At 58.5% G+C, this 21,690-nt stretch overlaps 9 protein-coding genes across 9 annotated transcripts; 3 read left to right on the plus strand and 6 right to left on the minus strand.

Annotated features, from left to right (window-relative positions):
* Positions 1–239: 239 nt before the first annotated feature.
* Positions 240–1,918, minus strand: F5Z01DRAFT_682411 (general substrate transporter; the record flags this gene model as incomplete). The annotated part of the gene is made up of 4 exons (XM_046265761.1): positions 240–358; positions 415–954; positions 1,010–1,669; positions 1,723–1,918. The coding sequence occupies 4 exons, from the start codon at positions 1,916–1,918 to the stop codon at positions 240–242; spliced, it is 1,515 nt and encodes a 504-aa protein (XP_046116776.1).
* Positions 1,919–2,342: 424 nt separating this feature from the next.
* On the plus strand, positions 2,343–4,444 carry F5Z01DRAFT_188797 (arylsulfatase B). Its single transcript, XM_046257988.1, has one exon. The coding sequence runs from the start codon at positions 2,656–2,658 to the stop codon at positions 4,195–4,197; it is 1,542 nt and encodes a 513-aa protein (XP_046116777.1). The 5' UTR covers positions 2,343–2,655; the 3' UTR covers positions 4,198–4,444.
* A 782-nt stretch (positions 4,445–5,226) lies between these two features.
* Positions 5,227–7,043, plus strand: F5Z01DRAFT_624876 (aspartic peptidase domain-containing protein; the record flags this gene model as incomplete). Its single annotated transcript, XM_046261392.1, has 2 exons — positions 5,227–6,466; positions 6,520–7,043. 2 exons carry the CDS (start codon positions 5,227–5,229, stop codon positions 7,041–7,043), a joined length of 1,764 nt encoding a protein of 587 aa, XP_046116778.1.
* A 63-nt stretch (positions 7,044–7,106) lies between these two features.
* Positions 7,107–8,619, minus strand: F5Z01DRAFT_659639 (Lactonase, 7-bladed beta-propeller-domain-containing protein). Its single transcript, XM_046263787.1, has one exon. It carries the CDS (start codon positions 8,384–8,386, stop codon positions 7,208–7,210), a length of 1,179 nt encoding a protein of 392 aa, XP_046116779.1. The 5' UTR covers positions 8,387–8,619; the 3' UTR covers positions 7,107–7,207.
* A 1,183-nt stretch (positions 8,620–9,802) lies between these two features.
* On the minus strand, positions 9,803–11,120 carry F5Z01DRAFT_188932 (uncharacterized protein). Its single transcript, XM_046257990.1, has one exon. The coding sequence runs from the start codon at positions 10,762–10,764 to the stop codon at positions 10,033–10,035; it is 732 nt and encodes a 243-aa protein (XP_046116780.1). The 5' UTR covers positions 10,765–11,120; the 3' UTR covers positions 9,803–10,032.
* A 356-nt stretch (positions 11,121–11,476) lies between these two features.
* Positions 11,477–12,869, minus strand: F5Z01DRAFT_675660 (cell wall glucanase; the record flags this gene model as incomplete). Its single annotated transcript, XM_046265174.1, has 2 exons — positions 11,477–12,711; positions 12,761–12,869. 2 exons carry the CDS (start codon positions 12,867–12,869, stop codon positions 11,477–11,479), a joined length of 1,344 nt encoding a protein of 447 aa, XP_046116781.1.
* An 874-nt stretch (positions 12,870–13,743) lies between these two features.
* Positions 13,744–15,500, minus strand: F5Z01DRAFT_188889 (uncharacterized protein). Its single transcript, XM_046257989.1, has 3 exons — positions 14,466–15,500; positions 14,300–14,417; positions 13,744–14,217 (listed from the first exon to the last, which is right to left on the minus strand). Exons 1-3 carry the CDS (start codon positions 15,402–15,404, stop codon positions 14,177–14,179), a joined length of 1,098 nt encoding a protein of 365 aa, XP_046116782.1. The 5' UTR covers positions 15,405–15,500; the 3' UTR covers positions 13,744–14,176.
* A 1,947-nt stretch (positions 15,501–17,447) lies between these two features.
* On the plus strand, positions 17,448–19,858 carry F5Z01DRAFT_659652 (UTP-ammonia ligase). The gene is made up of 7 exons (XM_046263788.1): positions 17,448–17,732; positions 17,822–17,830; positions 17,895–17,941; positions 17,993–18,181; positions 18,235–19,283; positions 19,340–19,585; positions 19,652–19,858. The coding sequence occupies exons 1-7, from the start codon at positions 17,684–17,686 to the stop codon at positions 19,803–19,805; spliced, it is 1,743 nt and encodes a 580-aa protein (XP_046116783.1). The 5' UTR covers positions 17,448–17,683; the 3' UTR covers positions 19,806–19,858.
* A 166-nt stretch (positions 19,859–20,024) lies between these two features.
* F5Z01DRAFT_625041 (succinate semialdehyde dehydrogenase) lies at positions 20,025–21,579 on the minus strand (the record flags this gene model as incomplete). Its single annotated transcript, XM_046261399.1, has 2 exons — positions 20,025–20,148; positions 20,210–21,579. 2 exons carry the CDS (start codon positions 21,577–21,579, stop codon positions 20,025–20,027), a joined length of 1,494 nt encoding a protein of 497 aa, XP_046116784.1.
* Between the last annotated feature and the right edge of the window lie 111 nt (positions 21,580–21,690).

A 21,690-nucleotide genomic window follows, 5' to 3' on the forward strand; every position in this document is an offset into this window, starting at 1 on the left:
GGAGAACGAAGATGCTGTTGCGAGAGGAAGGAAAGGAAAGAGCGCGAGTATCCGCAGCAGCAGCAGCTACCCTAGAGGTCCAATTCGACCACGTGATCTCCAGAGGTCTAAGCTAAGTCCAAGAACATAATTCATTCAAAATGGCACAATGTATTATTATATATGGTCATGTCTACTAGGAGACAGTCTCTTGAACGCAACCATGCGCGCCTTTGTGCGCCACACCGACCATAGCTAGGCTAGTCCTTCCTGTCCGGTACAACAGTCTCCTGGCCCACCCCGTCTACGTGCTGGGCACCCTGATCACTAACCTTGAAGCTCTCCGGGTCTCTGTCAGGCAGCGCGTTGCCGCCAAAGACTGTATAGATCGGTCAGCAAACCTCCACAACGCCAAAAAAGAGGGACACCACGTACGCTCGTCCATCTGCTCGAGCGACTTGCCCTTTGTCTCCTTGATGAAGAACCAGACAAAGACGACGAGGGCAAAGTTGAAGACGGAGAACATGACAAACGTCTTCCAGCCGAGATTCTCGACCGCGTGCGGCGTCGCCTGCGAAAAGACAAAGTTGAAGAGCCACTGCGTCGCCGTCGCGAGGGCCACGCCCGCCTCCCGGATGCGATTCGGGAAGATCTCGCCCGTGTAGACCCAGGGCACGGGACCCCAGGAGATGTTGTAGCTCATGGCCTCGAGGTAGATCATGGTGAGCGAGGCGATGGAGGCCGGTGTGAGGCCGGCGTCCGGGTCGGGCGGGAAGACGGCCGTCAGCACCGCCACGATCAGCATGTACATGCCCATGAGGAGGGCGCCGGCGAGGAGAGACCCGCGACGCCCGAGACGCTCTACGAGGAAAAGGAGGAAGAACAGGCAGGCGATGACCTTGACGAGGCCAAAGAAGCCGGTCAGGAGGAGCTTGTTATCCCCCGCGCCCACGAGGGAAAAGATCTGGGGGGCGTCTGTGTCTGGTTAGCGACCTGCTTGCACGGTGGAAAAAGAGAGGGGGCGACTCACAGTAGGCCATGGATGTGTTGCCCGTCAGCTGCACGCCGATCTGGAGGCAGACGATGAGGATGAGACGGTGCCTGTTGCTGGGCACCTGGACCAGCTCGCGCCAGGTGACGCCCGACTTGTCCCTCGCCTCCTCCTCGATGCCGACGAGAATCTCGGCAAACTCAGCCCTGACCTCGTCGTCCTCGCCGCCGCGGACCCAGGCGAGCGACTTCATGGCCTCCTCGTGGCGCCCCTGCTTGGCCAGCCACCGGACGCTCTCCGTGGTCAGGAGCATGCCCAGCCCCAAGATGGCGCCGGGGACGAGCTGCATCCCCACGGGGATCTGCCACTGGGCGGTGGAGTCGGGGACGTGCTCGCTGACGGCGTAGTCGATCCAGTAGCTGGTCATGACGCCGAGGGTGAAGAAGAACTGGAACATGGAGCCGAGCATGCCGCGGATGTTCTTGGGCGCCATCTCGGCCGAGTAGGCGGGGATGATGACGGTGGCCATGCCGACGCCGACGCCCGAGATGACGCGGGCGACGTAAAAGGCGGCCAGGGAGTGGGTGTTGATGGTCTGGATGACGGCGCCGACGTTGAAGATGGTCGACGCGAGGACAATGGACCAGCGTCGGCCGTACCTGGCCATAAAGGGCCAGATGAAGAAGCAGGCGAAGAAGGCTGCTCAATGTTAGTCGAGACTGTCGAGTACCAGGGGGTCAGAGACGGCCTACCGCCTGCCTGGAGCAGACTGGTCGAGTTGGACCCGACGGACGCTCGCTGGGCATCGCTGTAGCGAAAGTCGCGCTGGAACGACTTGAAGGTGAGGATGCCGCCGACGATGCCCGTGTCGTAGGCAAAGAGGAACGAGCCCACGCAGCACAGCGCCACGAGGTAGACGGCACGAAACGTGCCCAGCGCTTTGCCCATTGTTGTTGGATCGAGCTTGGCGTATGAAGAGATAGAAGTTGACCCGTTGGCTGAGATGGGCCGTGGAAGATCGAAACCAAGGAGTGAGCGTGGCCTCATATACTCGCCCATCCAGCCTCGCCCCCCTAAAGAGTCACCACCGTCGTGTACAAAGGTCAGTGTGCCACCATCCAGGGTCGCGAGCACGTCAATTCGGTAGAGGGTCACGATCGACCAATGGTAGCAGTCCCGGCAGGGTCTGGGGAAGATGGCTGGCCTCGTGGCGCGCCCCGGCTGCCCCAGAAAGTCTGCGATGCGGAGGAGGAGGTGAAGAAGGGTGCGCTGGATCCGGGAGCATGGCCGACTACCGAGTTAAAATCGGAGTCGGCAATCACCCTTTGAACGGGCGAACCGATAGCCGAAGGGTGATTTTGCTCCGTGAAATGTCCAAAGGCTTGGCGGCCCTAGTTCACCGACATGTCCGAGGTCGCATTCTTTCCCGGAGCAACCAGACGCCTTCACCTCCTCCGTCCTCGCGCATCGTATCCGTACTCTTTGGGACGATTGCACGACTACCGAAGCTGATGGAGACGCGAAGGATGCCTCCTCCGCCCAGCAAGTCGCATGTGATGGCCCTCGTCATGAGCGCGCCCAAATGTTGGAGTCCTAGATGATGTCTTTTTCTCTCTTGACCCTTTCTTCTGAATGATCTCTTCCTTCAATCACTCCTTGAAACTGGCAGCAGCAGATCACTCATCATGGCGCCCAACATCATCTTCATCATGGCGGACGACCACGCGTCCAAGGCGATCAGCGCCTACGGGGCGGGCATCAACCACACGCCCAACATTGACCGCCTGGCGGCCGAGGGCGTGCTGCTGAACCACTGCTACGTGACCAACTCGATCTGCACGCCGTCGCGGGCGACGATCCTGACGGGCACGCACAACCACGTCAACGGGGTCAAGACGCTCGACGACCACATTGACACGCATGGGCCCAACGTCGCCAAGCACCTGCGGCAGGGAGGCTACCGGACGGCCATGGTGGGCAAGTGGCACATGGGCGAGGGTCCCGCGCACGAGCCGTCCGGCTTCGACTACTGGAGCGTGCTGCCGGGCCAGGGCGACTACTGGGACCCGACGTTCCTCAACTCGGACGGCAACGACACGGTCGAGGAGGGCTACGTGACGGACATAATCACCGACAAGTGCCTGTCGTGGCTGGAGGCGACAAAGGACACGGGCAAGCCCTTCTTCCTCATGTGCCACCACAAGGCGCCGCATCGGTCGTGGGAGTGCGACGACAAGCACAAGGACCTGTACACGGCGCCGGTGCGCGTGCCGGAGACGTTCAGCGACGACTACAAGAACCGGGCCAAGGCGGCCAAGGTGGCCAAGATGCGGGTGGCGGACGACTTAACGTATCAGGACCTGGGGCTCGTGCAGCCGGACGGGGGCCGGCGCGTGGGCGAGCGGGTGCAGCAGGAAGCCGGGGACGCGCAGCGCAAGATCCCCAACGACGCGCGGCGTCTGATCGACAAGGACGACGGGACGGTCTTCACCTTTACGGACGCGGCGGCGCTGGCGGCGTTCAAGTTCCAGCGGTACATGCAGCGGTATCTGCGTGTGATCCAGTCGGTGGACGACAACGTTGGACGGATGCTGCGGTACCTGGACGCGGACGCGGAGCTGGCGCGCAACACGCTGGTCGTCTACACGTCGGACCAGGGCTTCTTCCTGGGCGAGCATGGCTGGTTCGACAAGCGGTTCATGTACGAGGAGAGCTTCCAGATGCCGTTTGTGGCGCGGTACCCGGCGGGGATTGCGGCGGGAGGCGTCTGCGACGCGATTGTGCAAAACGTCGACTTTGCGCCGCTGTTCCTGGAGCTGGCGGGTCTGCGGCAGCCGAGCTACATGCAGGGCCGGTCGTTCCTCTCGCTGCTCCGGGGCGATGCAAGCCAGCAGCAACCTGAGGGCACGGTGGCGTACCACCGGTACTGGATGCACAACGACGTGATTCACAACGCGTACGCGCACTACGGGGTGCGCGACCAGCGGTACAAGCTCATCTACTGGTACAACGAGGCGCTGGGGGTCAAGGGGGCGCGGCCGGGGGCCGAGGAGGAGAAGGAGTGGGAGCTGTTTGACTGCCAGGAGGATCCGCTCGAGCTGTTCAACGTGTACGGGGAGGCGAGGTACGGGGATGTCGTGCGGAGGATGACGAGGGCCCTCGAGGAGAAGATGGAGGAGATTGGCGACGAGGCGGTGCACCTGCGGATCGGGCCATGCCGGCTGTGAGGTGATTGAGTGTTCGAATATGATGGCAAGGACTTGGCGGGCTGGTGAGGGGGGAAGAGTGAAGTCAGGAGAGGGTGAGGACTGAGGACTGAGGAGGTCGATGGACGTGGAGCGTGATGGACGGCGACCAAGTCCAATCTAGGGTCTACGTACCCGGTAACGAGTACATAGTACAGCAGTTAAAATGTCCACGCACCATGTTTCCAACGTCTTAAACCCCGATAGGCACGGTCCTGGTCAATTGATCAGTGCGGTCAATGAGACGCCAACCACGACAGGACAAATCTCCAGTCATTAGCTCCCAATCACCATCTTTGTCGTTCATCCTCTCTTGAGAATTGAATCTTGCTCGCACTGATACCCACTGTTTAAAGCATCTGGAGAGCGCACTACTGCGCATCGGTGGCCCCAGCGTTTCAGCCATGCAACCGCCAAAAAGCCGGCGCCAGGAGAGCAGCGCGACACGCGGTGCGCTCACACGCTCATTCTGTCCACACCAGCAAGGTTGACTGGGGCCTCTCCTTTTAACGTTGCGTGCGCCGTGCCGATTGGGCAGGTGACGGTGGGCACCGTTGCGCGTACATCCCGGTTCGGCTGTGATCTGTCGGTGGCTTCATGGTTCAAGGTTCCCTGCTTTTCGAGATCAGTGAACGTGTTGGTGTGGATAGATGCACGTCCTTTTGGTGGTGGCGGTGATGGAAAGGGGAGAGACAAACCTAAACGTTAGATAGACGCTGACGATCTTGTTCGTCCTCTCCATCCTCATTCCAGCCAGTGCCTTTTCTCTTTGCAGGTGCGCAGATTGTCATTTATTCGCTCGTTCGTTGCTGGAGAGAATCATTTCTGAAGGACAGACATTGAACGTCATTCGTCATTCCTTGGACTGGACTCACTTCCCACTCACTCGTTCTTGGGTGGACATTCACTCGCTTGACTGATCTCTGGACTGGCCTTGACGACCTTCTTTCGCTTCGCTGGTCGAAGAAGCATCACTGGCCTTGACGGTCAATCCTGTATACTTGCCCTACTATGTATCTTTCCTTACGAGGCACGGCACTCTCATTACATGCACTCGCAGCGACAGTAGCCGCCTGGCCAGAGATCGGACCGCACGACCGCAAGCTCAACTACCGATTCTTGCCCTCCCTCGACGACGAGGACCTCTCCTCCGGCCATGGAGCATCCTACAGCACACTGCACATCCCCACAGCCAACCGTCGACACCTCCCCACCCTCGACGACGACGACGACGCCACTGTCTTCACCCTGCCCATCGTCCACGCCCCCAAGCCCGCCCTCGTCTCACGGGACCTCGAGATCCAGCTAGAGAACCGCTCCGACGTGGCCTACTATGCGCCGCTGTACATTGGCGCCCCCGCGCAGCAGGTCTACGCCCAGCTCGACACGGGCTCCTTTGAGCTCTGGATCAACCCGGACTGCGCAGGCCTCACGTCCAAGACGGACCGCACCTTTTGCGCCGCCGTCGGCCACTATGACCCGGACGACTCCAAGACCGCCAAGGACACGGGCGACAGCAAGACGATGAACTATGGCGTCGGCAAGGCCGAGGTCGACTACTACACGGACGACGTGGCCTTCTCGGACGACAAGGGCGCCAAGACCATCAAGGCCGTGCAGTTTGGCGTTGCGTGCAAGAGCGAGGACCAGTTTGCTGGCGTCCTCGGCCTTGGTCACGGCAAGGGCGTCAACACGGACTACCCCAACCTCGTCGACGAGCTCTACGAACAGGGCGTCATGAAGCGCAAGGCCTTTAGCGTCGCCCTCGGCAGCAAGGCTGAAGGCACCGGCGTCGTCGCCTTTGGGGGCGTCGACACGGCCAAGTTCACCGGCCCCCTCGTCGCGCTGCCCATCCTCCCCGCCAAGGACAGCCCGGACGGCGTGGCGCGGTACTGGGTCGAGCTCGAGGGCATCTCCCACGGGGGCAGTACCGTCCAGGGCTCCGGCATGCCCGTCTTCCTCGACACGGGCGCGACGCTGACGCTCTTCCCATCGAGCGTCGTCAAGCGTATTGCCGATGGCCTGGGCTCGTCCGGCCAGGACAGCGCGGGCCACTACGACGTCGACTGCGCGCTGCTGGACGAGGACGAGACCATTGACTTTGATTTTGGTGGGGGTCTGACGGTCAAGGTGCCCTACAAGGAGGCCATCCGGCATTTCCACAACGGCGGCGATCCAAGGTGTTACCTGGGTATTGCGCCGAGCGAGGACTACGCTCTGCTGGGGGATACGTTCCTGCGGTCCGCCTATGGTATGTGCTGGCGAGAGTTCTGACAGGGAAGAGTAGTGTACTAACAGTGGCAGTCGTCTTTGACCTCGAGTCGGACATCGTCTTCATGGCGCAGTATGAGAACTGCGGCCGCCAGGTGAAGGCTATCAGTGGCGATCTCGAGGGGATGAAGGGGTCTTGCGGCGGCAGCACCAAGTCTGATGAGGAAAAGAACGAGAAAGCGGACAAGGTGGCTCCCAAGACGACCACTCAACAGGCCATGGCTTCGTCTACGGCAGAAGTGTCCTCTACTGAGGTTTCTACCGCGGCATCTACCGAGGCGTCTACCGAGGCGTCCACCGAGATGTCTACCAAGGCGGCGTCAGCCACAACGACCGTCTCCAAGCCCAAGGAGACGTCCTCTGACGAGAGTGGCGGAGACTCAGCGGAGGAGGAGGAGAAGCCGCAAGAGGAAGAAGAAAACGCAGAGTCAGACTCGGTCACGAGCAACAAGGACAGCGAGAATGCCAACAACGACGAGCCCGACAGTGCAGCCGGTAAGGTCGATGGCCTCCTCGGTCTGAGCGTGGTCATTGTCGTAGCCCTGGCGATGTTGTAATCGGGTGTAGGCAGGTAACATAATGGTAATAGATATTTCCACGCACTATATATGTCCATGCGATGGATTGAGCACGTCTAACAATGGCAACTATGTCCTCATGCAGTATATACTATAGCTCCCCCTCCCCTCTGTAGTCACCACTAGATCGGTCCCCAAGCAGACTACAGAGGACGAATCTGCTTGACGCAGGCAGGCCCCTTGCCCTGCACCCCGCCAAAGTCCGCCAGGGACAGCGTGGCCGCCGGCGTGGCAGCCAGGCTACCGTCCGCCGCCCTCTTGAATGCAGCAACCGCGACAGGGCCATTCTGGTTACCGACAAAGAGCTCGGTCCCCGCCGGCGAGAGGGAGAACATGCGTGGAAGGACACCACCCGTCTCAGTCTCATCGAGGATCTTGAGAGTCCCCTCGGCGGGGCAGACGGCGTAGATGGCAATGTTGTCCGAGGGCGCCCCCGTGAGACGGTTGGACACGTAGAGGTGGGCACTGTCAGGGGACAGGGCGATGCCGCCGGCCGCGGCGCCCTCGGGGCCTGTCCCGTCGACAAAGGTACTGATCTCCTGGGTGAGCGTGAGCTCGAGGGCGGCATCAGTGTAGGTGACGGTGTACGCGAGGACCTGGTTGCTCAGCTCGCAGGTGACAAAGTAGTGCGTTGCCTCGTCGACGGCTGCACCGTGGGGGTAGAAGGTACCGTGACGGGGACCGCAGCCAGCTGGGGTGGCGGTGGTGCTTGTGAGTGTCCAGGCGTCGTCCTTGGAGTCGATGAGGAGGATCCCATCGGTGCCGAGGTCGTTGACGACGAACCAGCGACCAGAGGGGTCGTTGACGGACTGGTGAGGGTGGGCGACGTCCTGGTTTGGTGAGACGGGGCCTGTCTTGCCGGTCGAGTTGATGGTGGTGATGAGGCGGAGCTGGTCGTCGGTCGTGTCCCAGACATTGACGGCGCCGCCGCCGTAGGCTGCTGATACCATGCGGGTGTTGTCCTTGTTGAGGGCCAGGTGGACGGAGGCGAGCGAGCCGGATGCCTTGGCCACGGGCTCGCTGAGAGAGACGCGGGTGCTGTTGGCGGCCGACAGGTCGAGGTGGTACAGGTAGATGTCGCTGGACCACTCGTCCACGGCGTAGAGCTTGTTGGGCTCGACGAACTCGACCCAGGTGGGCGCGCCGGGGACAGAGGCGTTGAGCACGGGGGTGAAGGCGGAGCCCGTGTACGAGGCGACAGTGATCTGGCCAGTCGTCGACATGACGATGGTGGATGGCGCCGAGTTGTTGCTGTAGGTGCCCTTGGGCAGGGGCACGGAGGCGACCGCCCCGAGGGCAATGGGCTTGAAGGGGATTCTCATGATGGCGGTATCTCTGCCTGCTTGATGCTTGCTAATGATGGAATGTCGGGTCGTTCTGTGAGCGGAAGAGAGCGATTGAGCTGCTGAGTAAAGTTGATCTAGACTGGTATATAGAAGAAGGTGATGATCGACGCGCACAGCACGGTGATGAGAGTACAAGAGTAGACAGACAGCCTTGTCAAAAGGTCAAAAGGTCAAAAGGTCAAAAGGTCTAATGATGAAACGAAACAAAGACGGCCGTCAGACAGACAGAAACAAAAGATGGGACGGATATAGGAGCAAAGAAATCATGAAGCAAGCACAAAGGCGAAGGCGGACGATATATGTGTCAAGGGAGATAGATGGACCACACGGAGGAACGTATGGAGGTGGTTCGTGCCATCATCCTTCGAAAAGGTACCGTGGCAGGCAGGCAGGCAGGCGGCCATGCTGGGGTCCAGGAGCAACGATGGATGGTTTGGGATCGTCGGTGCCCACGGCATCTGGTCTTTGTTCGCGCGTTTCGACACCATGCGCGAGCGAGGAATGCAGCAGGTGAGACGAGGCTGCCAACACTATATCCATCCATGGGAGTGGTGTTGCGCAAACGGCAGGCTCCATTGGCTGTGCGTCGCCGAGTGACCAGGCTCGCCTTTCATTCTTCTGAGGCCTGCCAGTGTAGCGCGTGAAGCCAGTGAACTGGGATTGAGTCGAGTCGATGGTTGGTGGGTGAAGGATGGCGGTTGAAACGAACGCGGTAAGCATTGCAACGATCATACGTAGCGGCACCTTCTGCGCAGTGATTGGCTGGGGGGCGCTAGAAACGCCGCAGGGGGGGCGGCAGTGCCGATCAGGGGGCGCACAGTGTCAAAATGCACTGGAAGTACCCGCACTGTCGCGCCGCACGGTACGCAGCTATTAACAGCTTCTCTTCTCGGCAGCCAGACAAGCCTCAGCCTCCAGTCGTCGTGACATGACCTTCTCTATTGCTCCTAGACTACTCCGTACTCCGTACTACGTAGCATATGCTGCAATTATCGAAGAGACACCACACGTGCGCCTCACTATTTCCAGAGAGCATGCCGCAGATCCTCGCACCTCGTCTGGCGGCTGAAACGCGAACAAACAACCCTCTCCCCTGCCTTTCCTTGAACAATCTCAAACCGCTCAGGTTCAAATCCTATAATAACTCACGATGCCTCTACTGATTACTTTCTGTGAAACTCATCAAAGGTTATTTCCGTCTGCCCGCTCCGTGACAAAGTGCAGATAGCAACTGCCAACAGCTAATTAATCTGTGTAGACAAGAAACATCATTGATGAAGACAGAAGTCTGATCATTGACGATCTTCATCTCCGGATGCTTTTCCTCAGATTGATTGACACATTCTACAATGAGCTACGATCAGCGATAGTTCTTCGGGGCCAGAAATGTGTTTTGTCGATCCAGCATTGGCACGTACCTATGCTGTGTCTTTGTATCTTTGCCGCAGAGTAGCCAACATCGTGATCACTGACAATGGCTTGGGTTGGGTTGGCCTGTATCCCTTGACAACGTCTTAACGACCAGGTTCCCATAATTCAGCTGTCTTGATATTATTATAAACGACATTAGACCGCAGCGTACTGAACAAAAACTAAACAGGTATCTATTCCAAACAACCCCATCACCACGTCAGAGCAAGAGCCTTGCCCTCATAGCTCTTCCCATCCTTCTCCAGCACCCTCGTGGTGATAAACCGCCCCACGGCGCCCCTCGAGATGGTATATCCAACCTCCATCTTCTCATACTCCGCCGTCTTGGCATCGTCAATGCCCATGCGCACCTTGTCGTCGTTCTCTGGCCGGTCCGTGTCCACCAGCAGACTCGGCCGCACAATGACGAACCGCTCCCCAGAATCGGCCAGCGTCTGCTCCATGTTCCGCTTATCAGCGTGCGCCTCGGCCAAGCCCCAGTGATACAGAGGATACAGAAGAACGGGATAGTCGCGGACACCCGACCTGGAGATACCCGTGGTGCTGAGTGCGCAGATGAGGGGGCGGCCCTGGATGCCCTGTGTTCTGACTTCCTTGAGCGCAGCGATGAGCGTCCGCATGCCCTTGGCGCAGACTTCGGGGTCGGCCAGCCTAAGAGACATGCCCGTGGGTCGTAGACCGATGGAGGTACTGACGCGGTCGACGAGGCGGCCTTGGTGGACGAGGGCTCCCTTTACGTCCTCGAGGTTGTGGGCGTTGCCCTCGCGGACAATGAGGGTACTGGGGTACCGTTTCGAGAGGTCGTCGACCTTGGAGGGATAGCGCAGTAGGGCGATGCAGGTGTGTCCATCCTGCAAAGCCGTCACGAGCGCAGAGTGGCCACAGCCAAGGGAGGCGCCGATGATGAGGATGGTGAGGGACATGACGCGGCAGTAGAGGTGATACTGGATATGATATGCTGTCTGGTATACGATTTTCTCTCAAAAGTAGAGCAATGCCGTCCTATTTATCTTCCTTTGAAGCATGCAAGCCTTTCACGCAATACTGTCGTCGGCGCAACTTACACCCACGACCCCGAATCGTGGCGTTTTTAGCGCGGCCACTCATCTGTTACGGAACAAGTGGTGGATGCCGCACCGCACTAACAGGGCTGATGGAGTCGGACAGATTCACGCCGCCTTGGTGGAGCACTCGGCTGACAGCATGTGTTGTGGCCAGCGGAGAAAAGTCCAATGTCCGCCATAGCACTGAGCGAAAAGGAAGAGCGTCGGACTTCAAAGTACACTGCGCCTCATTTCAAAGCCCATGTCATAGTTCTGCCTAAATAAAGGAGTGGACTGCCGAAGCATTATCCTCACTATACTGTACTTGTATACCCTGCATGCCATATGATACTTGTTGCCGATACCGAAATCCCACTGTCGAGACGAAAAGGATATTATCTGAGAGGAAAAAAAGGCCTGTAGGAAGAAAAAAAAAGGAAAACCAAAGCAACCCAAGCCTGGACGCCGGAATCATGCTGCGCCAAAGTTGTTGTTGCCGGCCGTTATTGTCCCTCCTCACGCATAAATGCACACGCTGCCACCAGACTAGCCTCGGCCAGACTCATGTAAAAAGTCAATCTCATATTAGAGCCTAGCTCTGACGCCAGTACAGGGCGCATCCGGCCACAACAATGGCCAGCAGACTGGCTTGGGCTCTTGTCCCCGCGTTGCCGCCGTCCGTGCTGCTCTGGTCCCCATTGTCGTTCGACAGACCCTGGTCAAAGTTGCTCCAGTCATAGTTGTCCGTGGGCTGCGTACCGCCGGTGTCACCACCGGTCCCAGCGCCGCTGCCCGACGACTCGCCCTCGTCGCTGTGGTCGTTGCCGGTGGACCCCGTGGTGCCACCCGGGACGGTCTTGGGCTCTTCCTTGTTGTCGTCCTTGTTGTCGTTTTTGTTGTCTGTCTTCTTCTTGCCCTTGTCCATGTTGAGGCCCGTGGCTTGCATCGAGGCGAGGACCGTGTCGCGGTCACCGTCGACAATCGTGTTGTTGGTGCCGGCCTCGCCGTCGTACCAGTAGCTCTTGTTGTCGTTGGTTCCAATGCCGTCCTTGCCATCGTAGCACTCGATGCTGACGGACTCCACCTCGACGTAAAAGTAGCCCACGTTCTTGATGTCCTCAGCGTTCCAGTCAATGGTGCCGCCCGCCCAGTTGACGGTGCCCTCCGGGTTGCCCTCCGCACCACCGGGCCACAGCGAGAGCTGCACGCGGGCAGGCGTCTGGGGGAACTCCCAGAGTTGGGCCGTCGCGTTCCAGGTGCCCTCGCGCTCGACGCTGCGGCCGACCTTGCCGTCAACCAGCCACTCAATCTTGTCAGGTGTCCAGCGGAATTCGTAGTCGTGAAAGTCGCTGAACGAGTTCTCCACCGTAATGTTCTCGGAGTTGGTGTAGTTGGTGATACCCTGGAAGTAGTAGTTGGTCTGCGCCGTCTCGAGGTCGACACCAATCCACTCGTAGTCAATCTCGTCCTTGACGTCGGAGAAGAGAATAAAGGCCGTGACGACACCACGTCCACGCGACGACTTCATGCGTGCCTTGACGTTGCCATACCATAGATAGGTCGTTGACGACATCACCGTGCCGACGCTGCCCTTGGGCATGGTGAGGAGGACATTGCCGTCGTGCAGGGCGGGCTCGCCCGAGGCCACCCAGTCGTAGTCGGTCGGGTCGCCGAGGTAGTCGCCGATATCAGCCACACGCTTCAGGGACTTGAAGTCGAGTTCCTTGCTCTCGCAGACGGGTGCGGGAGCGCAGGCGTCGAGCGAGTAGGAAGCGGTCGGGTCACAGCCGCCGAGGCAGAAGGCGCCGATGCCACACTCGCCGTATTCTGGATATTGTTAGCTTGAAGACTTTCTGAAGAGAAAAGGAACACGTACGCGAGCAGCAAGGTGTCGCCTTGGGGCACTTCTTGTCGCGCGAGCACTCGGCAGCACCAAGCACGGAGCAAGCGCCCAAGAGCGCTGCCAACACCACAGACTTGAGCATGGCTATGGGAGCAAAACGCGGCCAGAAAATTTTGTGCAAGAAAAGTACAGGACAGGTTTTGAACCCGCTATAGGTAGGTAGGTAGCGAAAGGACGGAAGCCAAGGTTGTTGACAGTCCTGTGAGCGACTGGAATGCTGATGCGACCCAGGTGTGCATAAAACGATGAGACACGCGCGTGATGACGACGGCTAAAGTCGCTTCTGTACGCGTGTGTGAGTCGATCTCGGACAGGTGCTTTTTCGGTGTCTCGTGCGACCGTTGTCGAAGTGTCAGATTGCGGAGTGCAGGTGGCGGATGCCTGTGTCTCGGAAAGGAATCTGCAGCAGAGCGAGCGAGCGAGCGAGCTGTACTGATGAAGATTCGAGGCTGCTGCAAGGGAGCCTAGGCCAGAGAACGAGCGTATGACCTCTGCAAACGATGCCGCCTGCGATGACGAGAGCAGGACTGGGCTCTGATTCCTGGCAAAGGGTCGTGAGTGGTGAAGTGAGGGAATGAATGAATGGGCTGCGGATGGGCGAGAAAAGGAGGACCAGACTGGACTGTGCCTGTTGCTGCGCGTCTGGGGGCCGCCCAGCTTAATTGGGCCGCTCTAGACGAGCCATGACTGGATCGGACCGCCAGGGGGCCGATTGAAGCGGAGACACCCAAGACTAATTAGGCTAGGTAGGCTAGGTAACTGTTGCCATGTTTGTTGCTCTGCAGCTCTGCAGTGTATCACATTGTTGTATGTTGGTTATTCAAAATGGCTCAAAGAGGTCGTGCGCATTGGTACTAGACCCGAGCATCGTCGTTGAAGTAGTTCCCCTATAGGACCATGTAAGTGAGAGTTCGCGGGAGAGACTTTGGCTTCACAACTTACTGTTCAGCGTCTTCACGTGGGTCCCAACTCGGACTAGCGCGTGATCAACGACAAGGCACGCTCGTATTCACGATGCGGGATCATGCGGCCGCTTGGCACTGGCAAGGCAAACCTCAGTCAAACAAGACCGCCAAAATGCCTTCAAAATTCTCAGGTAAATGATGACTTTGGAAATTCCCAGCATTTAGCTCCGCATACGTAGTCAAACATTGAAATTGTGCACCTGCAACCTGCCAGGTGCTTGGATACAAATGATCGCACAATCGCGCTGGACATGCCGTTGTGCCGTCTAGACACGATCGCGCAAACCGCCATGTCGGGTATAGTAGGGGGTATGTAGTTATAACACGCCTAGTGAGGCCACCGACTTCCTCCTCAAACAATTCTTAGAAACGATAAAGCCCCCACGGTACAGATAAGCAAGCATCAGACATTCAGTACAGTTCGCTAGCGTTGGACCCTGTCGAAAACGAACACGCCCTTCTGCTCTATCGCCCTTTGCCATTAGCAAACAGCTCTGCTTCTTGTTAGTCTTCACCCCACGTGTTGGCGGCCAGAGTGCGTACGTACCCGGGAAGTGCTCCTTTGCGTACTGCTCGCATGCTTTTGCAGGCTTGCTGACCTTTTGGCCAATGACCTTCCACTTGTTGTTCTCGTACTCCTTGATGGCCTGCATCAAAGCCTGGCTCTGCTAAAGAGTTAGATCGAGCTCGACACGGCATTCACATATACGTACCTCATCCTCAGCAAACTCCGCGTAGTGCATGTCCTTGTACCAGTGCTTCTTGACAGAGCCCTCTGTGCGGGCGGGGAACGTCTTGGCAATCTCAGCCCAGCTGTTGCCAGCGTCACGCATCTGCTTCAACCGCTGTTCTTCCTGCGGCGTCCAGGGTGTGTTCGTTCTGCTCTTCTTGGCGGGCGGCGGACCAGCAGCCGCCGCAGCGTCCGCCGTGGCAGGCACTGTTACCAGCACAGGCACGGCGGGCGCTGGGGCAGCAGTGACCTGTACAGGGACTTGTGGCTGCTGTGGCGCCTGGGGATGTGTCTGTGAGGCGGGCGCAGCTACTTGAGCTTGTTGCTGTTGCGGCGCCACATGCTGGGCTTGCTGCTGCTGTGGCTGTGATGAGGGCTGCTGTTGCTGTGCATGTTGCTGTTGGGGTTGCTGAGGGGACTGCTTCTGCTGCTGCTGTTGTTGTTGCTGCTGCTGCAGATGCTGCGGATGCTGTGGGTGTTGAGGGTGCACGCCATGTTGCGCATGACTGGCAGGCGACGGACGCTGGGCGTGCTGCGGATGTTGCTGTTGCTGGTGGTGCTGAGGATGCTGGTGTTGCACATGCTGGGCATGTTGCTGTTGCTGTGGGTGGGGGTGCTGTTGCTGCGGCTGCATAGGAGCGACAGGAGGAGCGGGCGCGGCTATTACAGCTGGCTGCGCGGTGGGCGTCGATCCTGGAGCAGGTCTTTTACGCTGCCTGGGTGGTTGGGCAGGCGTTTGGGTGGGCGTCGCTTGTTGCGAAGGGGGCCCATTCTGTTGCTGCGCCGGACCTTTCGCCGGCTGACCGGGCGCAGCGTTTTGCTGCTGCTGATGTTGTTGTTGTTGCTGCTGCTGTGGCGACATGCTAGGCGCCTGTCCAGGGTACTGATATCCCATGCGCTGCTGGTCATTCCGCCGGGCCATATTGTCCCCTTGGTAGGCATGTTGCTGCTGTCTTTGACGCGGTTAGCATCCTGGGACACCAATACTCGCGCAAAGTAGCGGGGGACAATGCTGCGCAGAGAGGGAGAGCGGTAGAAAGAACAATGGGAACAGATAGATATCACGGCAAAGGTTCACGGCATCAAGGTGCACGAGATATGTCATGGCGTATGTGTCATTGAATGGGGTGACATGACGAAGGTGGTGATACCCGACAGGTGGGCGACAGGAAATTGGCCGACGTCGTTTGCGACGTGCGCATGGTCAAGTTGAGCGAGCAAACACTTGCTTGCCGAGTGTGCAAAGTGTTATAGACAATTGGATATGTAAGGTAGGGTAGCGGCACCGCGGAAGAGATGATGACGGATGAGTGTGAGATGGTGTTTGATGGCATGAGAGGTACCGGGGACAAGGAAGCAAAGTATCGTCGGTACTCACTGCAAGTCATTGCCCGTGTGTGGAGAGTTGGCGTAGACGTAGTCTGGCACGGGGCCAACCTGCCATTGCTCCATCCTGCAAGCTGCGCGTGGCAAGGAAAAGATTGAGCAAGATCCTTTGATGCTCGACGAGGCGAGATTGACTGTTGATGAGCGCGTTCGCGCTGCGTGACACGGTCGATGCTTGTGTTGACAGAGGGGAAGAGGGCGAAGATGGGAACCAGGACGGGACGGGGCATGACGAGACTCGGACGGACCAGTGACCTTTTTTCTCAGCGGCGGTCTCGGTGGGGCGTAGTTGGGGCTGGGGCTGCAGAGGGCGCCGTCTGAGTGGCTGAGGCCATCGACTGATGCGCGCCAGCCTCCGCATCAGGCTTAGTGTGCCCTCAGCTCGTGCTCTCCATCAGGTAGAGGCGCCAGCTGTCCCCACAACGAGTGTTCTGTATTGTACGTACAGTACCTTGGGTATCACAGCGGTTTTCTAATCATGTGCGATTTGTGATATTGCACTTTCTAATTGTTGTCGTATCTGGGAACTTTTGCGGTGTCTTTTGAAAAATTGTTGCTAAATTTAATGGGCTACATTGAGCGCGGTGGGTTGCTGTCAAAGGCTCTGGCTGCAACATCAACGGCAATCGCTCGGTCGCTGCCGTACACACCTTGGCACGATTTTCGGTGAGTGAGACAAGAACGACTGGAGGGCGTCAGACTGTTTCCTGGCCACAAAAGCTTGTTACCTGGAGCTCTCGCCCAAGGCATATAGCATCAAACTTTGCAGCAGAAGTTTGACTTGGAGCTAGACTCAGTAGATAGTGCTGTGACTGATGTTCTTCAGTTCCTTCGCCAGTGGGACCCCATCTCTAGGCGACAACTGCATCGCAAGACTACAGAGCAGCGCGTGCTGCTGATATCGTGCCACCCCGTCGTCGGAAAAGGGGCCCATGCCTCAAAAACACAATCGACACTGTAATTCTGTATTCTAAGGACCTGTAGGCTGTTGCACTCATAGCGGAGGTGGCGCAAAGCCAGACCCGCCTGTCATCATGTTGTGCGCCAACTGTCACCGACGCAAGCAGCTGACAGCACAAGGCATCAGCATAGATGGAACACTGTCTATCTGCCTGAAATTGATTCATACGCGTAGGGACTGTGCAATCAAAGTCTTAGAAGCATTGGAATCTCCCACTCTATTGATTTGGAACATCCGATATAGCATGTGTGGTATGCATCGATCGTCTGGTTGAGGTACATGGGCCGCAAGTCACTTTAGCACCAGTCCCATGTTCCCCCAGAGTCCGATGCGACGCGGATCCGGACGGGCGCCGCGACGGGTGTACGGCACTGTGCTTTTGGAACTTAACACTGTATTCCTCTGCGCGCTGTCCTCCTTGAGCACAGTGTGCAGCTACTCTCCATTGAGAAGCCTTCAATCTCTGTGAGTTGATCACTTCTACCGTGATTTGCGAGCCAAGCTGGAGATAACTCAGAGATTATTTCCCTTCATAATTAAAGGTAGCGAAAAGAAAAACACAATCGGGGGATTCCTGCGCTAAGCGCGTATTCACGTGATCCCACTGCCCCTCCAGCGCGGACACGGTGGAGCATGACTCGTCCCTCAGAAATTTTCTTATCGCCAGCCCGATAAGGCTATCACAAGACTTCACGCTTCGCCCTCCGCCGCCCATTGCTCGTAATTTTCTGAGCATCCGCCATCCCATCCATCCATTGTAGAAGAACCGATTCACGAGCCTGCCGCCTTGCCTCCTTTGTTCTTGTTCTGCGTCGGACTTTGCCCCTTGCAAAGCCCCCCATCCGTCCGGCACGATGCGCGTTGTTCTTGTGAGCGGCGGTGTGATTTCCGGCGTTGGCAAAGGTCAGTGCTGATGGAGTGACGGGGCCTATTGTGTTTTACTATCCTTGTACATTTATAAAAAGTCATATACTGATAGTTGTCTCGTGCAGGGATCATTGGTACGATTAATACAGACCTCTATGCTCTTACTTTTTCCCGCTAATGATTGTTTCCCTTGTAAAGCCAGCAGCGCCGGCCTCTTGCTCAAGACAAAGGGTCTACGTGTCACGGTACGCTGACTGACGCCGGCTCCCGGGATCACTGAATTGACAGGATGGCAGGCACTGAAGATTGACCCCTATCTGAACACCGATGCCGGTCTTCTCAGCCCCCTCGAGCACGGCGAGTGCTTTGTGCTCGCTGATGGCGGTGAGACCGATCTCGACCTGGGTAACTATGAGCGCTACCTCGGCATCCAGCTCAGCCACGAGAGCAACATGACCACGGGCAAGGTCTATCAACATGTCATTGTACGTGCGACCGTGACCCACCATTGGCAATGTGGCCATGCTGACTCTACCAGAACCGCGAGCGCAAGGGCGACTACCTGGGCAAGACCGTCCAAGTCGTGCCTCACATCACAGACGCCATCCAGGAGTGGATCGAGCGTGTCGCACGAATCCCCGTCGACGACTCGGGCGAGGAGCCCGACGTCTGCATCGTCGAGCTCGGTGGCACGGTCGGTGACCTCGAGTCGGGCCCCTTTGTCGAGGCCCTGGTCCAGCTGCGCCAGCGCCTCGGGCCCCAAAACTTCCTCAGCATCGCCGTCTCGTACGTGCCCATCATCACGGGCGAGGAGAAGACCAAGCCGACGCAGCATGCCATCCGACAGATGCGCAGCGCCGGCCTGATCCCCGACGTCGTGGCCTGCCGCTGCGAGCGCTCGCTCGACGACGAGACCATCCGCAAGATCGCCCGCAGCTGCCAGGTACAGTACGAGCAGGTCATTGGCGTGCGCAACATGGAGACCATCTACCAGGTACCCCTCCTGCTCGAGGAGCAGGGCCTCTCCAAGTTGCTGGAGAAGGGCCTGGGTCTCGAGACCCTCGAGGCCAGCCTCTCCAAGGCGCGCACCGACAAGGGGCTCGAGCTCTGGGACCTGTGGCGCAAGACGGTCGTCCCCGAGAAGCACCTGCCCCCCGTCAACATTGTCCTCGTGGGCAAGTACACCGCGCTCGACGACGCCTACCTCTCCGTCCGCAAGTCGCTCGAGCACTCGGCCATGCACTGCGGCCGCAAGCTGAACCTCGTCTCGGTCGACTCGGAGCACCTCGAGCCGCACATGCAGGAGAAGGAGCCCACCAAGTTCCACGATGCGTGGAAAGCCATCTGCGCCGCCGAGGGTGTCCTTGTCCCCGGTGGTTTCGGCTCGCGCGGCGTCGAGGGCATGATCCTGGTCACAAAGTGGGCGCGCGAGCGCAAGGTCCCCTTTCTGGGGATCTGCCTCGGCATGCAGGTGGCCGTCATCGAGTACGCTCGTGAGAAGCTGGGGCTCGTGGGCGCCAACTCGGAGGAGATCAACGCCAATGCGCCCCACAAGGCTGTCATTTTCATGCCCGAGGGCTCCAAGGAGTACGTTTCTGATAGGCATCCGCAAGCATTGGACAAGTAGACTAACAAATATCTAGGCAAATGGGCGGCACGATGCGCCTGGGCACACGAACCTCCCACTTCCAGCCGGACACAGAGTGGAGCAAGCTGCGCGCCATGTACGGCGGCAAGCAGGTTGTCGAAGAGCGTCACCGTCACCGCTATGAGGTGAACCCCGAGATCACGGGGCAGTTGGAGGAGGCTGGCCTCACTCTCACGTCTCTCGACGACCAGGGCGTGCGTGTCGAGTCGATCGAGCTCAAGGACCACCCGTTCTTTGTTGGGTGAGTTGTCTTCCTTTTCTTCTTGTGTAATCCTTGCCATGGAGCCGTTCGCTGACATCCACCCAGCGTCCAAGCCCACCCCGAGTTCACCAGCAAGGTGCTCGATCCGTCGCCTGCCTACCTCGGCTTCGTCGCAGCCAGCGCTGGCATGCTGGACCAGGCGATTACGGCGGCGGCGACCAAGACGAAGCTTGTGACGAACGGGACCAATGCCTTTTAGATTGAATATCAAGTTTGGAAAAACTACAGGAGGGGGGGGGGGGGGGGGGGAGGCGGTGTCACGGGATAGACAAGACAGGCATCATAGCTCTGGCGTTTCGGGAACCAAAACGGACTGGGATGGTTTGAATATTGCAATATGGGACAGATACAACCAAATAAAGTGCATCATCAAGTTTGTGAGCACATCCCTCGCTCGATGGGACTACCAGCCTGGCCTTCACAGGTGGGCTGTGAAGACGGTGTCGATCCCCCCAGTCACCACCGTTTTGTAGACCATGTAGTCGTCCGTGCCGTACTTGCTCCCCTCGCGGCCCCAGCCAGAGTGCTTGATGCCGCCAAACCTGTTATAAAAGTCAGTCATACGCTCGTCTGGCCATTTTATAGAAAGCAAAAAAGACTCACGGCGCAGCAAAGTCGGCAATGACACCAGTGTTGACGGCCACCATGCCGTACTCCAGCAGCTCCGAGACGCGGTGGTATCGCGAGAGGTCCGAGGTCATCAGGTACGAGGCCAGGCCGACCTCGACATTGTTCGCGCGCCGGACCACCTCCTCCTCCGTCTTGAAGCGCGTAAGCGCCGCCAGTGGGCCAAACGTCTCCTCGGTCGTCACCTTCATCGAGTCGTCCACGTCGCCCAGAACGGTCAGCTCGAAGAAATTGGGGCCCAGCTGGGGGAGACGGTTCCCGCCGAGGAGGATGGTGGCTTTCTTCGCCACGGCGTCCTGCACGTGCTCCTCGACCTTGGCGACGCTCGTCGTCAGGGGCCCGTGGGTGACGCCCTCGTCCGCACCGTGGCCGACGCGGAACTTCTTCACCTCCTCCACCAGGCGGGCACTGAACCGGTCGTATATGCCATCCTGCACGTAGATTCGGTTGGCACACACGCAGGTCTGCCCACTGACCTTGAACTTGCTGGCGAGCGCACTCGTCACGGCCGTTTCGAGATGGGCGTCGTCAAACACGATGAATGGCGCGTTTCCGCCGAGTTCCAGGCTCAGCTTCTTCAGTGTATCGGCCGACTGCCTGGCGAGGATCTTGCCAACGCGCGTCGAGCCCGTGAAGCTGATCTTCTTGACTATAGGGGACTCGCACATAGCCAGACCCAGCTCGGGCGTGTTGTTCAGCGATGTCACCACGTTGAGCACGCCCTTGGGTATACCCGCCTTTTCAGCCAGCACGGCGAGGACATTTGTCGAAAAGGGCGTGTGGCCATCCGACTTGACGACGACGGTGCAGCCGGCCGCCAGGGCCGCTGCAATCTTGCGCGCGCCCATGGCCATGGGGAAGTTCCAGGGCGTGATGAGGCCGCAGACGCCGATGGGCTGCTTGAGGATGAGCGTCCTGCTCTGTGCGTTACTGTGTGGCACAACGTCGCCGTAGATCCGGGGTGCTTCCTCGGCAAACCACTCAAACGTCCCACTGGACATTGCCGCCTCGCCTTCTGCGTCTGCCTTGGCTTTGCCATTCTCCAGGGTGGTGATTTTGCCAATGTCACTCTTGTGCTGGAGGATCAGGTCCGAAAGCCTGCGTAGGTGGCGGCCACGCGTACGACCTGACTGTGCTCGCCATAAAGGAAACGCCTTGGCGGCTGCGTGTATGGCGGATTGGAGGTCCTTGGTGGTTGATTCGGGACATGTGCCCAGGAGCTCGCCCGTTGCTGGGTTGAAGATTTCAAAGGTCTTGTTAGACTCGGAGTCAACCCATTGGCCATCGATGTAGGCCTTCTGAAATATGAGCGATGGCTCTGAGAGAGCAGAGGTGAAGGCGGACATGTTGCCAGTATGTTTTGAGTGTAGATTTGCCGTGGACGTTGAAACGAGGAGGAAGGGGGTATATACGCCTGGGCTGAGTGTGCGTATTTGAGGAGGACAGGATCTGAATAA

Source organism: Emericellopsis atlantica, assembly GCF_019669845.1.
Source record: "Emericellopsis atlantica unplaced genomic scaffold F5Z01scaffold_19, whole genome shotgun sequence".
Taxonomy (NCBI): Eukaryota; Fungi; Ascomycota; class Sordariomycetes; order Hypocreales; family Bionectriaceae; genus Emericellopsis; species Emericellopsis atlantica.

Coding starts and splice junctions, on each gene's coding strand:
- F5Z01DRAFT_188797 (XM_046257988.1), top strand. CDS start 2,656: ATGGCGCCCAACATCATCTTCATCATGGCGGACGACCACGCGTCCAAG.
- F5Z01DRAFT_188932 (XM_046257990.1), bottom strand. CDS start 10,764: ATGTCCCTCACCATCCTCATCATCGGCGCCTCCCTTGGCTGTGGCCAC.
- F5Z01DRAFT_659639 (XM_046263787.1), bottom strand. CDS start 8,386: ATGAGAATCCCCTTCAAGCCCATTGCCCTCGGGGCGGTCGCCTCCGTG.
- F5Z01DRAFT_659652 (XM_046263788.1), top strand. CDS start 17,684: ATGCGCGTTGTTCTTGTGAGCGGCGGTGTGATTTCCGGCGTTGGCAAA. Junction 19,284..19,339: donor ATGCCCGAGGGCTCCAAGGA/GTACGTTTCTGA, acceptor ACAAATATCTAG/GCAAATGGGCGGCACGATGC. Junction 19,586..19,651: donor GACCACCCGTTCTTTGTTGG/GTGAGTTGTCTT, acceptor ACATCCACCCAG/CGTCCAAGCCCACCCCGAGT.
- F5Z01DRAFT_188889 (XM_046257989.1), bottom strand. CDS start 15,404: ATGGCCCGGCGGAATGACCAGCAGCGCATGGGATATCAGTACCCTGGA. Junction 14,418..14,465: donor CGGAGTTTGCTGAGGATGAG/GTACGTATATGT, acceptor ACTCTTTAGCAG/AGCCAGGCTTTGATGCAGGC. Junction 14,218..14,299: donor CGCAAAGGAGCACTTCCCGG/GTACGTACGCAC, acceptor AAAGGGCGATAG/AGCAGAAGGGCGTGTTCGTT.